Source organism: Cuculus canorus, chromosome 8, assembly GCF_017976375.1.
Source record: "Cuculus canorus isolate bCucCan1 chromosome 8, bCucCan1.pri, whole genome shotgun sequence".
Classification (NCBI taxonomy): Eukaryota; Metazoa; Chordata; class Aves; order Cuculiformes; family Cuculidae; genus Cuculus; species Cuculus canorus.
The window spans coordinates 27,993,101-28,010,788 of record NC_071408.1 but is presented as its reverse complement, the minus strand read 5'-3'; the positions used below and the strand labels follow the sequence as shown (position 1 = coordinate 28,010,788).

Sequence of the window (17,688 nt, the reverse complement as noted above, 5' to 3'; positions counted from 1 at the left end):
GCAGCAAAACAGCGAACCCAGCAGCTGGGGGCAGGGATAACCCTGCTGCATGTTGACATTGGAAATGCCTGCAGCCGCTAAACTTACCCTCAACTTCAAGGAGGCAAATGAAAATACTTTTAACTAGCTTTCATTGTGCAGTATTTCATTGTTTTTATCTCTATTACCTTTAGAGCCACATGCTTTTACATCATGTAGGGTCACGTACCCCAAAGAGACACAACACCTTAAAGTTTAAATAATGCCCATAGCAAAAGTGAACAATGTGTGAACACGACATCAGCAACAGAGGAAGAACCAAGACACCAGGCTGGCTGGCAGCACTGTTAATGCAGGCAGTCAGATCTGGACACCTCCAAGTCAGGGTACAAAACACAGGTTTATAAACCGCTATAAAAGGTGTCATCTCCTGTATAAACTGTGGTGGTGCCAATTCTTAAGTTGTTTTCCCTTTAGTATTTTATTCCTAATGAAAACATAAGGATTTTTACTAAAAATACATAGGAATTTATTCTCCTTAATTATGAACAGAATTTCAGATCATATACAGGGATTTTCTTCTACTAAAAGGTTTCCCATCTAAAATGCTTACCCGGGCTGAAAAAGACAAATCCAGATCCTCATTAACATTCCTACACAGCAAAATTGTCGTCCATAAGCACTTTCCAGTATATTGAACTACCCCAAGTCAAGAAGGCTGCAATAATTCAAGAAGTCAATGCTGTTCCATCAGGGGCTGCTGTTTGATGTCAGTAAGATTTGTATTCCATGTTACTTGAAATTTCCTCAGCTTTGGGTTTCTAGTTTGGAGTAGAAGTTCTGAATAACTTTAATGTCATGAAAGTCATTGCTGCTGTTAACACCAGAGCAGTTTATGTTTTGAAGGGAAAAAAGTTTATCCCTGAGGAATGTTTTAGAAAAGCACAGCTAAATACATAGCGTTGCCTTAGAAATCAATGTGCCCAAGAGTGAAGCTGTGTGTCTGCTTGGGTGTTTCAAGGTGGGATGCTCTCCACAGCGGAAACTCCTCCGAGTCAGGGAGACCACATTGCTGCTGAGCTTTACCCCAGCCACACAGCCCAACCTCTTCCTTGATGCATTGCAGGGCAGTTTGCCTTCTGGACAGGCCAGTTTGGGGGATTAAACCAGATGGAGATTGTTCTTTTAGAGGTTTCTTTTGAAAATTATTAGCTGGCTTAGTTCCCTAAACAGTCTCACTGCAGGTAGGATGAGCAGTGTCAGCTCTGGGCTAGGGTTGGAGCATGAGACCAGTTTCAGTTCACTTAAAATGCCAGGGAGCTGCATCCTCTGTTTCAGCAGTCTTGCAGAATCCAAGAAAAATATCCCAGGAGAGATGGCATGTTAAAATATTAATGCTTAGTTTGTAACTCTAAATTTGCAAGGACAGTATTTTTCAGTTTCCTTTTGCAAAGCTGCCAACCCAGTTTAAGTCACAAGAGCGGATGTGCGGAAGTGGTTTGTGTTATATACAGTGAAATAATTAAACTGTTGTCACTTGGTATAAAGCTTCATAAATGTTTGTGGTGAAGAACTGCAAGAGTTAACGTTTGTTGCTGTAACAGCTGTGTCCAAGGAGCTCTTGTCCAGCAGTGATTGCTGTATCATCAACATGCATGAGTGTAAGCAAGAATCCATGACAGCATCTTCTCTGGTTGCCCTGCAGGCTGAACTCAGCTCCGGTGAAGGGCTTTGAAAAAGATGTGGGTGGCAAGACAACACTCCGGATCACATATCCTGAAGGTGCAATCCAGAAAATGGAGCAGTACGAGAAGGATTCTTTGTTTGTTCTGGCGGGATTCAAATGGCAGGATTTCAAGTGGCTGAAATACATTGTTTACAAGGAGAAAGTGGTAAGAATGCTGTCAGCTGGCATTGCCAAGGTCACCTAATTAGAAACAGTGGGTAGACACAATATCATAGTCATATTTGCCATGTGTTGGTCTGAAGAGTGTTCCTCTGTGTGTTCTGTTGCATTTAAGTGGAAGCTTTTTCACCTCCATGGACTTACATTTTAATTAAATATGCTTTGCAAAGGCATCTCTCTGTAACCTGACCTTGCATCACCAATGAGGCTTTCTATTCAAGATTATGTTAGTGTGTGCTATGAACAATTAATCTTGTTCTTATTTATTCTAAAGAGTATATAGAAGGACAAACTTTTGCATGGACTTTATGGGCTCTGGGGATTTAAGAGTAGAGAAGAGAAAAGAGCAATGGCAAGGAAAGGAAATGGGAGCTTGAGGGTAAGGACATAATGGTGCAGGAGTGGAGAACACAGCAAAAGCACAACTTATTGAAAGGGCTGCAGTCCACAGACTTAATATGACCTGTTGAATAGCACAAGCCACTATATTTTGCTCTGTTATTGCTGTACTGAGGTTCATGATTTATGATTGGCTAAAGTATAATCCAGAAGAACAATATCAAGTCTAATTAAAAAACATTGAAATAGCAAATCCACTGCTTTCCCATGTAAGTGTTCTGTCCCAGTTGGTTGCATTAATGCCCTTCTGAAGTACCTTGGACCTGTTACTAGTCAGGGTTGTTCTCTGTAATTCACCCATCCTAAATGGAATCAGGTTGCGATCACTAGCTTCTCATTCAGTAGATGGCTCATCTTTCTCTCTTGTCAGGAAGTCCAGAAGAAATGGCTTCTATTCGGGTTTAGTTCTTGTTTTACAAATCTTATATCTCAGTTTTCAAATGTTCTTTAGTGATTTTTCAACAAATAACCAGACAAATGGATTAATGTTCAGAGAATGGGACATTATATCATGTGTTGGGAGACAAAGAGAGGGGGTTGGCAGTTCACCATATGCAGAATGAAACAGTCTGGGAGTATAATTTAACACAGTTGTTACATAGATGGCCTTAAGGGCTCATACCGTGCTCTTGTCTCACACTGGCACCAACTTGTAATTATTTTCCTGGTACCAGGCAGATGAAGTTACCTGTCAGCCTCTGAGCAAGCACCAGTGGGCTTTCGTAGTATGTATAATTGAACCGAAAGTAATTTTCTTTGGTTTATGTCACGCTTTTGTTCTTCATTCTGGGTAAAGGAAAGCACTGGCCGGTGTTCTGCAGTCTGAATGCAGTTGTAAGGACTCCCAGCATGTAGCTTAAAGTTCAAAGAATGGATTGGTTTGCTTCAAAACGAAATGAATTTCCACCTGATGCTTGCAGTCATGCAGTTATCACTAGATGCTAATGTGGTATCTGCTGCTCCTGGAAAGATGCAGTGAATGGTTGTTAAAACCTGCTGGAAGACTGGAGAGAGTGGTTGCAGTGGTCTTAACTGAGTGCTCTGTGCCCAGCTTGGCAGAGAGCAGAGAGAACTTGAGCTTCTTACACGTTGCTTCAGTGCTTTTGTGGTTGGCTTCTTATCCTTCATTTATTTGGAATAAACAGTCCATTTTTTCAGTTCTTGTAAGTGATGTTTTCCAGATCTCTTAATTCCTATTGCTCTGTCGAATGCCTGCAGTTGATTCGTCTTTTCCTTTTGAGAAAGAGCAGTACCCAAAGATGTACAGTGTTCAGCAAATAGAGAGGAGCAAACAGCTGCTTCACTAGCCTCCCACTTCTCATTCTTTATACATCCACTGCTTTGCCTGCCTTTTCCACGATGGCACGGAGCTGAAGGTGAGTGACCAGTTCCTTGAGACTCCAAGCCTCTGGAAGAGCTGAGGAGCAGCTGCCTCCTCAGCTCCACATCCTGTGCTTGTGCTGTTGGCTTTTTCTGCCGAAGAGCAGCATCGTGCGCTCGTCCCCAACAATTCTTTCTTCCAGAGCACTTCTGCAGTTTGCCAAGTTTCTCTGGCAGAGCTTTCCTACATACCTGCCATTCTTTCCAGATTCATGTCTTCTGCAATTCAATAAACATACTTTTTACTCCGTCATCCAAGTTGATGGTGAAAACACTATAAACAAAGTGGGTTCCTAGGCAGACCCCAAAGTAATAACATCCTTCCATTTCTACACTGAGCCCACTGAGAGCTCCTCCTGGATAGGTTTTTGGCTACTTCTGAACTTGTATCACAGTAGAGTCATTAATAACACTTTTTGGCATGTTTGTGAAAGTGGCATGTCAGAAGCCTTACTGAATTCCAGTTCATATCTTGCTTCTCTGCTATGATACTTTTTCTCCTGTATAAAGAAATACAATTTTTCTTTTCAGTACTGGTTTTCTCTTTAAAAATGTACCTGGGTTGCTGCTCATCTTTGTTATTTTCCTCAGGTGCTTGCAAATAATTTATCTTGCTATTCTGAGAACTGAAGTCATAAACCAACTCTCTTCCCTTTTTTGCCTTCTTAAGGACAGGCACTACTGTTTTGTATTTTTCAGTCCTTTGACACCTTACCCTTTCTACACAAGTTCCCCAAGGGAATAATTGCTGGGTTTGAGGCTTCTGAGCCAGTTCATCGAATACTTCAGGATGTGGTCCAAATGACTGGAAAACATCTGGTTTGGCCTCTCTGGTCTGATCTCTCTCTATTTGAGGCTGAAATCTTGTTGTCACTGGCTTTAGCTGCAAACAGGTGTCTAGCACAGCTGCTTTTTTGAGTGAAGACTGGTGCAAAAAGTGCTGTCTCTTAGCTAGAAGTGACTCCATGGAGAACTAACAGTGCTTGGGGAATAAGGCGTAGGCGTCTGTTTGTTCTGGTAGTGAGTATTAGTATTTTTATCAGTGTATGGTAAGTTCAAAACGACAAATGCCTACCCAGTGCTCTCTATGGAGAGTTTCTGTTTCTCTCTCAGCTGATTTTTCAGAGAAAAAGAGAGTTTCTTCTTTTCCTGGATTTATCTAGAGGCACTTGCTTGACCTAGAAGCTCTGTATGCTGCTCTTGCTTATTCTCTGTCTTGTCACTCTGCAAGACTCCATCCCCGCTGCAAGCCAGCAGCTACCATCGGGAGTCTGACCTCAGGATGGAGATAAGGAAAGTGAAAGCATCCTGCTGAAGAGCATGACAGCTGTGGAAGTGAACACATTCCTCAAAACTATAGGCCAAACTCTGCCCTCGGATGTTTCCTTTGCCCCTGACTGATGATGGCAACTGCCTGTGTCCATGGTAGCATCACCGGTGGGGTATGAGACTTTCTGAATTCCTTCAGACACCAGACCTGGAGTTGCTTGGACCTGCTTCACCTGAGATTCTGGGCCAGTGACTAGGAGCCTTGCTTAGTCCTCTCTTGAGTAAGTGAAATCAGAGGCAGTTTATCAGCAAAAGAGTAAATGAAAGGCAAATCGCTATTTATTGCTGGGGTCAGTGGTCAGATAAGCTTATTCTCCCTGCAGCTGAGAGGGATTTGCTCTGGGTTATGTTAGTCTTTTGGCAGCACTTGCGTACTGAAGAAGGGATAAGTGCTTTATGGAGAGGAGGATTTTCAGGAGATGTTATAAGAAGAAAGAATCAATGTGATGCAGAAGCAGAACAGTGAAGCAGAGCAACAGCCTTCCAGAGATGCTTCTGTGCCCTGGGAGACACTGTTTGGAGAAAGAGCAGCACTGGAATATGGACCAAAGAAAAATAAAACTTAAACCTGTTTTATTTCACACTAAATCAGAAATATCTAGAAGCAAAAAAACAAATGAGAGAGAAGATTAACATAGAAGAAGGACATTAGTGGCTAACTATTCATACTGCATTAGCAGCAAAACAAAGGTGGTCTCTGTCACAGAGTTTTGGGTGAGCTGGCACTCAAAATTGTGAGTCTGATTGCAACTTAGGGCAGTGCTGTAGCACTGGAGAGTGTAGACCTGCCTGTAAGCAGGAGAAAGGTGAGTGAATCAGGGCAACTGGTAAGCTGATGTCAGTCACCTGACAAGCTTTAGAGTAAATCAAAAGAGAATTTAATTGCCGTTCTTGCAGGTAAATGGGGAAAAAGAAATATGGGCTGAAGAAGGAGACGTGTTCAGAGGTACATCAGTGTACAAGTGGAAAGGAAATGGATTCGAGTCGGCTGCAGTCGTGGGAACCCATGGTTATTGCAGAAGGGTGACAGATTTGAATCGTTCGTGCGTCTGTGGTGGCTGCTTGGGCAGTGCTGACTTGCAGTCATTGCTGCAAGAGCCTGCTGATGCTCCCAGGCACCCCTCCTCTGGTGAAACGGCTTCTGCTAGGGCTCCCCAGAGGTAGATTACTCATGGGCAGTCATTCAGAACAGTTAACAGTCTCTCCTAGACTGTTCTTTTTGCCAAGAGACATTACCCATACATATTGTCATCCACCCTGCCTGCTCCCCTCTACTGTACATCCTGTGTCACCCCGGGTCTCTCAGTGACAGAAGCTCTTTCTCAATACCCCAATCGCCAGAGGAATTATAAAGGGGGGAGGTTTGGCCGTATACCGCTCTTGTCTGTTAAATAAATGGTCAAAAGCTGAAAGTTTCTCTGTTGCATTGAGGGTAGATGGTTCCTGAAACAGAGGGATTTACAAGCGCAAACCAGCCATCACAGCCTGATTCCGAGGTGGTTTGTTGCCCATCATTAGTGAATCAGAAGGAGCTCTCGTGCTTGCTGGGGCTCACTTCCTTGAACATCTGGCACACGGTGGTAAAGCAGCCAAGTGAGGGCAAAGGTTTCACTAGAAATTGGCAGCTCACAAGCTTCCTTCTCGTGTAGTAATGAGCCTGCGAATGCTTCCAGCAGGAATCTGCGGCCTTTGCCAAGAGGAGTCACTTTTGCTGTGAGTGCCTGAGGCACCTCGAAGCTCTCCTTGATAGTGAAAGTCAGAGGAGCGAGTGAGCACCTGCCTGTGAGCAAGGCCGGGTTTGACTGTGTGTCCCGTGCAGGGACATGTCTCTGACAACTTGCACATGGCAGTGATGCCATCTGAAAAGCAACCTTACTCCAGCAGAGGTTGAGACTCCAGCAGTGGACACGACACAACCGCTCCTCCTTTGTCACAGCACGTGACCACTGCGCCTAGAGATCCTGTTGATGTGGCAACAGCGGAGATGTTTTTTAACCTTTTATTTGGGAACTACATTTCTACTTGAAGTTAACCGGTTACATCTAGTCCTGCTAAAATGTGTGTTATGATACCTTCCTTCACTGATCAGCCTGTGTTACTGTGCCAGAACCCTCACTGTCTGCCAGAGCCCTCGCTGCGTGCCAGGCTTTTGTTTAGAACTTCTCCTCTTCCATTAGTTTAAGGCCTTGTCATGCTGCGTGTTTACTAGGGCAGATTGTGAACTTCATAGCCACGCAGTACACTGCAAATTCCTCGGAGACTGAAACAGCCTTATCTGTGGGCTGTTTTGCATCCCTGAAAAAAGCTGAGGAGCCACCATGCTCCTCCTCTCGGCTTGAGAAAAATAGTGATGCTGTGAGTCTGTTCTTGCTGTCCGACCCAAAGTAACGCTTCATCCACATGTGTGTATTTCTAGCTTGTTTGGAACTTGAGCCCAGCACTTGAGCAGGCAATTTATTTGGATCTGGGCTACAGAGGCTGAATTTGTTTTTTCCAGTGCTGTCACTTGCCTTTGGTGATAAATGGAGTGGCCACTGCCACCGGCAGTTTCACTCTAGAGTCTGCTTCTGGATTGCAAATATTATCCTTCCCTGTCCTCCTCCAAGGGGTTTGTTGCTTTAAAATATTTTGTATACAGTTGGTCTTTTTAGTTTATAAAGGACTGTGAGAAAGAATCTTCGTCTGGTTTTGGTGGAGCAGTAAATCCACTGTTTGTTGTCTTGATGCGTTTTGAATGCAAAGCTTGGCCGCAGATTTGTGATGCCTGATCCTGTGCTGGGGCGGAGCTCTGGCCCACCTACTTGGGGATATTCCTGGGTGATGACTTGTGTCCTCCTGCTCTCCTTGGAGTTGGGTGGAAAGGGACAGAAGCTGGGTTTGCTGCTCCATCATAAATGAAAAACTTTTAAATTGGGAAATCAGCTTAAAGCTCATCATATTTCTTTCCCAAATTTGAGTTTTCACCTAAATAGCCATTTGTAACTAATCCCTTCGGAAGTACATTATAGAAAGGCATGGCTGGTGACTAAGGCAGTAAGGACATGATAAGGCTTGCACTGGGAAAGCAGCAAGAAAGCCTTTTCAAGTGGTGGTTGTCCTGTAGTCCTAGCACACAGTTCAAAGGGTCATTCCCACTCACAGAGGGGAGGGAGCAGATTTTAGGAGCAATTGATAGCAGAAGATACCGTTTTGTATCATCAGCCTGGTTCAGTGCCTCAGTCAAGGCAACTGAACTGTTACTGAATGCTGAAGCAGAGAAAATGCCCTCTAATAAAGTGACTTTTCTGGTTCCTACCAAGTCTCTGAATGAGAAGACCTGGTGGGAGAGCCTGTGTGATGTATTCTGTGGAAAATGTTCCTTATTCCTTTGAGAGAGAGTAGCTGAGAGTTAAGTTTGTCTCTGGCATGATTCTTGGGACAAAGTTGACTTTTTTTTAGGGTTTGATCTCCCTCTGGCTGTGCAGAGCCAATCCATCCTGCCTGGGGGGTTGTGCTCTCGTGGTCAGGACCTGCTGCTCCAGCGCAGTGCAGTGGTGAGAATGGCCCAAGGGAACCAAGGAAAACTTGCATGTGAAAATATCGATCCTGGAAGACCAGAACCATATCCAGAAGACATAAAAAGTATGAACACTGGTGCTCTGTGAGAGAAGATGATCTAGGTTTTTTTCAGTCATGGTTAGAAGAGAGGCTGGATAATCTATAGGTGTATTAAAATCTTGTCCCTGCTGATGAGAAGAGGGAGAGGACCTTAGTTCTTTCCCTATTGCGTAGCTTTTAACAAGCTTTCAAGTAGTGCTGTGGTGAGGACCTTAAAGGAACCTCAGTAGACAAATGACCCAGTTTGCAATGTGGGCCTTGGGGGAGTCTTCCTGGCCAGATTCCCAAATGAAGGTTGTTGGTATGGGAAGTGCAGGCTGGAGCTTGCCCTTCGTACATACCTGCATGCAACAGCATAATAAGATTAGGCAGGTCACTACATAGCTGAGAGCTGTTCCCACCCAGACATACTGAGTGTGGCTGTAAGAACACTGTCGAGCATCTGCTGGTGACAGAGCTGCTCCGATGCTGCTGCTCTGTGCCTGGGTAACATTTAATAGTATCAGGTAGACGCATGCTGGATGATAAACGTGTCCACCTGGATTGGGTAGCCATCATACCCACAAGTCAGCAGTCATGTTCACCTCAGCTTCTGAGGTAGATGAAGAAAATAAATATCCCTTTCTGAGTGAAAATAATCAAAGTATCAAAATTTTGAAAAATATCTATATTTGTAGGAATAACATTATCGATTACTGCAATTTTAGACAGTTTGTACTTAAAATTCATAGCAAAATTAAGGTGATGTGCCTGCCCTTCCAGTCATTCCCACACCATGCATAGTTTTGTTCCTTCTTAGCTTGCTCCAGTTTCCAGTCTTCCTTGCACTATAATTCCTATTAAAAAATCAGAAACATTTACTTACGTTAGGCTTCGGTAGTCCTTAAAGAACTACAGATCCCACATCTGCCAAGGCAGTAGCATCTTCATTTCTGGCTTAGTAATCCTGGCTGACACAAAAAATGGAGAGCTCTAGTCAAGACTTTTATTCTTCTTTGGTTCTTTTTGTTCACACCATTCTTAACTGAAGAAAACCAAGTAGAAATCACCCTGTGAAGAGACTGAACCATTGCCCAAGTAGGAATTCCTTCTGGGATTGCCTTACTGTCCTGCTTCATCCTCAGACAGTTTCTTCCTAAAATTATTGTCTTCTAATCTGTTTGGATGTCTGCTGCCATCCAGCTGATGCTGTCCTTTCCTAGATATTTGATCACTCGTTTCTTCTTCATCCATGACTCAACTGAAGTCAAAAAAAGATGGATAATTTAAAGAGTTAGAGTTTTTCCACGTCTCTTCTTTTGAAAAGCCATCATGAACGAGGGCCAACTGAAGAGCTAGTGCAGCTGTCTTGGAAAGCATTGTGAGGGTGCTGATGTTGCACTTGCTTTCTTTGGCAGGCTCTGGCAGTATTCAGGCATCAATATTATGCAAATCCTGGTAGGTGCATTTCAAGGTTGTAGTGCATGTAAACTCAGGTTGTGCTGGTTAGCTGCATTGATCAAAGATAGCCTTGGAATATCCGAGGCAACGTAAAGAAATTCATTCCAGATCTGATGCTAATTGTAGTGAAATACACAATTCCAGAGTTAACGAAATTACCTCATCACCTGCGGATTTGTGTTCTGCTCCCTCGTGGTTCCCTCTTGCACCACAGTTACTCTCAGATTTCCCCCACCTCATAAATGCCCAATATGCTCTCTCCTCGCTTTGATCCCTGACTACTGCCTAGCGGTTGCATGCTTGCCAAGGCGTGCGTGTTCACTGGCCCATACATATGTGATCGGGCACCTGGCAGACCAAATGAACAGGTAAGTGCTGAGCTCGCACAGCATCATCTCCACCTGACACGTGGATGTCTCTTCCATCCAGACATATATGGCTCTACCACCAGTGCAGCCCATATCTGCTGAGGATATTTCACTGCTTGTGTGTGCAGCAGATGTTCCTCCGTATTGGAGCAATGCTTTGTGAATCCCACACATGGAAAAAGTCAGAGAACATCGTCAACAGTGAAACTGAAACATTGCCCAGAGGGTATCGGCTATTCACGAAAGTGTTAGTGGAATAAAGACGTTCTGCTTTAACACTTCAGTAAAGAACTACAAAAATCATTTGAAGTCTGCAAAGCCTTCCTTAGTCTAAGAGATTTGAGTTCAATTTATTTAGCTTATGCATGAGATTTTGAGGAGATTTACTTGTAGTCTCTCTCTATCTACCCAGAGGGAACATTTTTTCTCAGAAGACTTTAGTTTAGTAGGAAGAAATATCTTTGCAGCTAGGCAAATGCCAAAAAAGGTAGCACAGTTCTATCAGTATAATTATTTTTGCTACATCTGCCCTACAGGCTTGATGAATTTACTCTTGAAGTCTTAAAATTAAGACTAGGTATCTTAGTAAAGTTCCACTCAAGCAGCGTGAGAGTAAAGGACTGGAAGAAGTTGGTGATGGAGGGAGCACTGCTCCCTGCTGTGCAGGATGGCCAGGACGATGTCAGCAGGATCTCTCTTGGCCTTTTGAGCAGTGCTGATAACTAGTGGAATGCGGTGGCTGGGAGCTGAAGCCGGATAAAGTCCGCCTGCACAGATGTAATTGCCTAGAAATCTGTGCTTATACTACTCAAATGACATAGTGGCAGAGGTGAGCAGTGACTGCTGACACCTTTTTTTGAAATACAGGCTTAATCCAGTATCTGGGAAAATTCTGTTGCCTGGGAGTACCCAGGATGGGGCTGCATTCTTGCGTTGCCTCCTCACCATCCTGTTCCATGACTCTGGGAACCCCTGTCTGCACTTCCACCCGTTGGTTGACCTGTTTCTGCATCCCAAGGGAGAAGGCTTCATGGAGGCTTTGAGGTGGGCAACCTCCAGCATAACAGAATTCCTCAGAAGAGCCTTTCAGAAAGCATTGCAACACCACAGGACACTGTGAGTTCACCCGTGTGCGATGTGGAGGCTCGCAGAGGAGGGGAAAAAACACTGATTTGATTTTGTAAATAAAATCACATGCTTCCTATCCATCCTATCCCCTTTCACAGCTCCAGGAATTTTGCTATATGCATTTTTTTCTTTTAACCCTGAAAAAAAAAAAAAAAAAAAAGAGTCTGAACAGTAAATATTTATCTAAGATGTGTGGTTGTTAATGTGATCCAGCCTTCAGTCATTTTGGATGGTGTCATGATGACAGATGTTAATTCAGAAAGGAATAGATTGGACAATTTATGCCTGAAACACATGTGTTCCTTGGCGGGCTCTGTGGATTACTTGCATAGTTAGTGCTGTCTGAGCAATTCCTAACGTTTTCTGTGCCTCGAAGCACTCAGGGCTCCAGAACTGGGGGGGTTGACCTATATCTCCCGTTTGCTGTAATAAACAGAGGTAACTAAACTCCCCGTGTGCTTTTATCTTCCTAAATTGATCTCTTCCTCTGTGCTTCAGCTGTGTGTGGTGCTTCTGGTTCTTCCCAAGAAGCTTCTTTCTACAAGAGAGGAGGATGCTGTCTTGGGTGCAAACCCCTTACCTCCTCCCACTCCCGATTCAGCTTCTCTCCTACCTCAGCACTCATAGTTATTTGATGTGAACGTTTGTCCTGACAGCAGAAGTGATGATTATCTAAGCCATGTGAAGACAGTAAGCAAGAGGGATTCTGGGAAGACCTCACTTTCTTTTGTAGTATTTGTATTCTTACAGTTGTGGATTTATGGGATGTTTTTAAGTATGTTTCTTCTCTTCTTAGTTAAGGCCAGATTTGTAAAAAAGTATCAGAAATGGGATTGTTTAGCCCGGAGAAGAGGAGATTGAGGGGCAACCTTAATGCTCTCTACAACTACCTGAAAGGAGGTTGTAGCGAGGTGAGTGCTGGTCTCTCCTCCCAAGTAACAAGTGATAAGATGAGAAGAAATGGCCTCAAGTTGCACCAGGCAAGGTTTGGATTGGATATTAGGAAAAATTCTTCACTAAGTGGTGAAGCATTGGGACAGGCTGCCCAGGGAAGTGGTGGAGTCTCTATCCCTGGAGGTGTTAAAAAAACATATAGGTGCAGCGTTTTGGGACATGGTTTAGTATTCACAATGGTGTTGGGCTGACAGTTGAATTGGATGATCTTAGAGGTCTTTTCCAACCTTAATGATCCTATGATTCTATTTATGTTTTTAGTCAGAGACGTAAAATTGAGAGGAAAAAAGCCAAGCTGTTGAGTGCACAAGGCTTTTGATAGGTCTGCTTGAAAGTTTGTCACAGCTTGTCCATCAGTTGTGCACTGGCCATTTTCCATGCAATGAACTTTGCCCACAACTGCCAAGTACAGAAAATACCGAGTCTAGCCCAGGCCATCAGCAATTTGACTCTTTGGAAAAAACTCTTAAATGTAAACATTCTGTTTGGATTACAATTTTTTTTTTTTAAGTTCTTATATTTTAAGAATTTTAAATAATGTTACTTAAGAGCTCTTCTTTTGTAAACCACCTTTTATTAATGCAAGTCTAGAAAATAAAGTAGGGCAGGAGCTCCCTGGCATCTTCCGAGCCTCTTGTTATTTTGACCTTTCTGCTTTCTCCTCGTAAAGGATACTGCATAATTTGTATATATTCTATACGAACACTCAGTGAACATACAAATTATTTGGCTTCTTGTTTCAGCAAAGATGCCAAAATAGGAGAAGACAGATTTTCTGTGTACTTTTGCTGTAAAAACAATGTAAAAAATTCCCTAGAGACTCACTTAAAGATAACTTCGGAAAGCAATGAGGGTTTCTAGGCTATAATTCTTCCTGTAGTGATCCTTTAGCTTTTTTTTTGTTGTAACGTGCCAGGAGTTTAGTCTAAATATGTGTTGTTTAATGAGTTGTTGTTTGTATTCGAGCTCATGAACTAGTTCAGCTCCCTAAAAAAGACTTTGCTGATGGATGTCCTCGGATGCCCTGGGATGCCCTCATGCTTTGTCACCAAAGCTTGCAAATAGAGCCTTCTTAATTCTCTTTAGTTTTCTTTTTAACCCTTTTGTGCAGACATGGTGTTGTAAGCAGAGCAGGTAACTGTGCTTGGAGTTGGAATCACCTTATGTTTTCTATTATAAGCAGTGGGGAAAATGTTCTATAATTTTATTACACTGTCATCTTTGAGCTGATGTTTTCCATGCCATCTGTTTGGCACGGCTTGGAAGTTCAGCTAAAATAACTTAGCTGTCTCTCAGGATGAGGCTACTGAAAACACACAGTTTTATTCCTGTTTAAAAAAAAATATAGTCTCCCACCCTGTTTTGCTGAAATACTCCAATTCTTCAGGGCAGTGGCTGGCCATCGGTGGGACTGTGTTACCATGGCAGCCTGCTGTGGCTTCTGCTGTTCTGTGAAATCCCACGGCTCGGTCTGAGGTTCCATGGGAGCTGCTGGACACTGGCAGCGCAGCACTGTGTGCACTGGACCCGGTCGTAGAATCATTGAATCACTGAGGCTGGAAGAGACCTCCAAGATCATCCCGTTCAACCGTCAGCCCAACACCACTAAACCATGTCCCCAAAGTGCCACATCTACATGTTTTTTGAACACTTCCAGGGATGGAGACTCCACAATCTCCCTGGGCAGCCTGTTCCAATGCTTTACCACTCTCAGTAAAGAGATTGTTCCTACTATCCAATCTAAACCTCGCCTGGTGCAACTTGAGGCCATTTCCTCTCGTCCTACCACTTGTCACCTGGGAGAAGAGTTTGTTCTACGAAGCCTTCCTTGCCTTGCCCGCACCGGTCGAGTGTCTTCCACGTATGTTTAGTTGGGATGCAGCATCTGCTGAGATGTAGGAATAAAACAGGATTTTCCCTTAAATTGCTTCTCCCCAAAGAGACTGGGGCATGGGCTGGGAGTAGGGAATCTCTCCTGGACTCTCAAGAGCCCTCTCCTCCTGACAGCCACGTGGGCAGTGTGAAAGAGCAGAAGCCTGGTTTGGTGCATGGCAGGAGTATTGGAGGTTAAAGGGTGATGGGTGCTGGTGATAGCAGAGAAAGGAGAAGGGGTTACAACCAGCAGGAACTCCTCCAACACTTGCAGGTTTGTTAATAGTAAATAGTTTCAGAGCCCTATAAAAGAGTGCATTTTTTTGTCCTGGAACAGCTGATCTAGAACACAACAGCTCGCTGCAGCTCGTAGTTCCGTTTATAGGATTGTTCTTTGGGTTTAATTCCTCCATTTGGTAGGGTTTTCATTGAGTTGGGGTTTATTTTAATATATTAACCTTACCCTTTAAAAATTTTAAAAGAGCTTTATGGTTATAAAGATCAAGCTGCCAGAGGTTTGGAAAAGCAAAAAATATAACATGGCATTTTAAACATGAATTCAGTTCTCCTGTGCAGATGTTCTCCCTAATTAGATAATTACACCGTGATTCTTTCAGAGCACAGCTGTCTACTTACCAGAGGGGGAAGACTGAGATTTAGACTAATTTCTGTAATGCAAGACATTCAGCCTTGGCATGAATTGCTGCATAAGCTGTAAAACATGCGGAAAGGAGAGAGGGAAGGGAAAGAAAGGTCTCCTGATTGCAGACACTGAGGGCTCCTCTTGAGGAGGTGGTTTAGGCTTTGACTGACTGAAGTGATGCTGGGTAAGATCAGAATTTCCCAGACACATTTAAGTCTCGTTGGGTGGATATGCAGGGGAGCTGGTTTTTCAGCACAGCAAAGTCAGTGGAGCTTAACAGATGTTCTAGAAATTCAGCTTAAGGTGTCTGAAGCAGAACATCAGAGGGCAATGCAAACTGTGGGCATTCATCTCTGTCTGTGTTCTCCCCTGTAAAATGGTGTAATACATGATAAATATTGCAGAGATGCTCTAAATATGAAAGTACTGTTTGTAAAGCATTTAGATAAATAGCGATACAAGAAAAATCTTGTGGGAAAATCAGAATGTCACTGTTCACAACAGAAATCCTGAACTGAAGCTGTGAAGTGGCAGGGCTGTCCTCCTTCAGCGCTTATGAACACATGGATTTGGCCTTTCAGCCATGGTTCTTTTAATAGATGTTATGTGAGTATGACATTTCATACACTATCTCATAAAAATAATAGTGAAATAAAAGGGCTGGTCCCTTCTGGGAATACAATACCCTGTAAATAATGGTGGTATTATAGGGCCTGTTCTTCTTTGAGGCTTTTCTGAAACAGTACTACTGCAGATATTTTTTCACTCAAGGATTATTATTATTCACAGACAAAAAACCACAATAGAAACATAAATTATCTAACTCCATTCCTCTTACTAAAAACTTCCGTCTCTCCTAAGATATTTCAAAACAGGAATATTTCTTCAAATGTTGGCTCAGAATCCAGCTTACATTTTGAACAAGAGAGTCTGTAATACAGTTATTCATCACCCTGTTTGCGCGTAGTACAAACACGTCTTCTGAACACCGTATGTGAGCTATCATTTCTGCTTTGACTTGTGAAACAGAGTATTCATCAGAATAATCTTCAGGTTTTTTCTGCGGCTCATATGATATGGTCCAGGTTCCATTTTCTTCACAAGACAATCTTTTTTTCAATGGCGTTTTGTTATCTTACAACTGTGAACCATATTTTGCTTTCAGTTACACAGATAAAACCATACAAATAGATTTCTAAAAGGAATTCCTTTGCATTTGCAGCAAAGGAGAGTGAATTTATTTTTATGCTGACTCTTTAGACGTGGTCTTGGCTTGGTGCTGCCAAGTCCTGCGCATGGGAAGATGGCAGTTGGTATCAGACCAGCATCACAGGAGGCTGACGTCTGTCTGGATTCAGGTTGGCTGTAGCACTCAATTATGGAGGTCAAATGAAATTTGAAAGTTAGTGGGTCTATTTGAATATGCTTTTCTGCTTATTCAATATATCTTATAGACTCATAGAATGGTTTGGGTTGGAAGGCACCTTAAAGATCATCCAGTTCCAACATCCCTGCTATGGGCAGGGACACCTCCCACTGGATCAGGCTGCTCAAAGCTCCATCCAACCTGGCCTTGAACACCTCCAGGGATGGGGCAATCACAGCTTCTCTGGGCAACCTGGGCCAGGGCCTCAGCACCCTCACAGGGAAGCATTTCTTCCTAAGGTCTAATCTCTAAATCTCTCATCTTGTGGTTATCACTCTGTAGCCAATTTGTGAGTTATTATTAGCTGAGCTCTACCGATGAAGAAGCATTATTTGATTTTTTGCCTTAAAAAAAAAAAAAAGCTCTCTAGTACCATGTGTTAAGAGGTGCTTTAACTCCAACAGGCTTTGCTGCTCTCTGCCACTGAAGAAAATGTGTTTGGGTTTCACACTGAGAAACGTTAGTAAAAGCTAAATTTAGGACATTTGCAACCTGTCAGTTCTCTTGGGTGCTGTGAGGTTATTGGGAGAGGGGGAATACTGGCAGAGGAGTGGCTGGGAAATTACAACCATTTGATTTCAGACTTGGTCAGTGGAAGGGTGTTTGAAGGGTGGGGGGGAGGGAGGGGGAGAAGCCAAACGAAACAACCACAAATTATAAAAGATTTGAAGTAGCATATTGTCGAATACTCCAAAAGTTGCAACTCTTTTGGTGATGAGGCAAAGAGAGGATGGGGAAAAGGCTTGAGCACAGTGTGCCACGTTCCTGCTTTAGGCAGAGTAAGAGCTTTCTAGTGGGGTGGATAAGGGTGGAAGAAAATAGAGACTCTAGAAGCTAAAGAGAGGGACGTTCAGAACGAGTGCTGGCCATCGGAGCCATGTAGAGAGGGTGGGGAGAAGTTCTCCATTGCTTTGAGAAAGTTGGGTAAGTACATTTGAAGTGTGGGCTAGTGTGTCTAGAAGCTGACCATCAACCCAGACTGCAGGCTCTCAGCACCTCTGTTCATGTTGCTAAAAATTCCTTGATGCCTTGATAATCAGTGCAAATGATGCAAGTTCATTTCTATTACCACTTGTAGAAGAGCATTTTCTAGGCCTCTGTGTCTACTTGACCGCTGAGAAATGCAGCGCTGGCTGATAAGATGGTTATTTGCTAGTGGAAACACACCTTCTACAACTAATCCAGCTACGCCTGAGCAGAAACCTTTCAAAAGCCTCTGCAGATGGATTGCAGTGGTCCTGCTGTACTTTGTGTTTGTGTGTCAGTG

The 17,688-nt window shown here is 43.3% G+C and overlaps 1 protein-coding gene across 7 annotated transcripts in view; it reads left to right on the top strand.

The window, feature by feature from the left end:
• The window catches only part of ST3GAL3 (ST3 beta-galactoside alpha-2,3-sialyltransferase 3), a 210,938-nt gene that overhangs the window by 157,796 nt on the left and 35,454 nt on the right, over window positions 1–17,688 (top strand). For all 7 annotated transcript variants that reach the window (XM_054073724.1, XM_054073727.1, XM_054073722.1 and 4 more), the window contains one exon: window positions 1,685–1,871. In XM_054073724.1, the coding sequence (XP_053929699.1) occupies window positions 1,685–1,871 (187 nt within the window). The remainder of the gene's footprint in view (window positions 1–1,684; window positions 1,872–17,688) is intronic.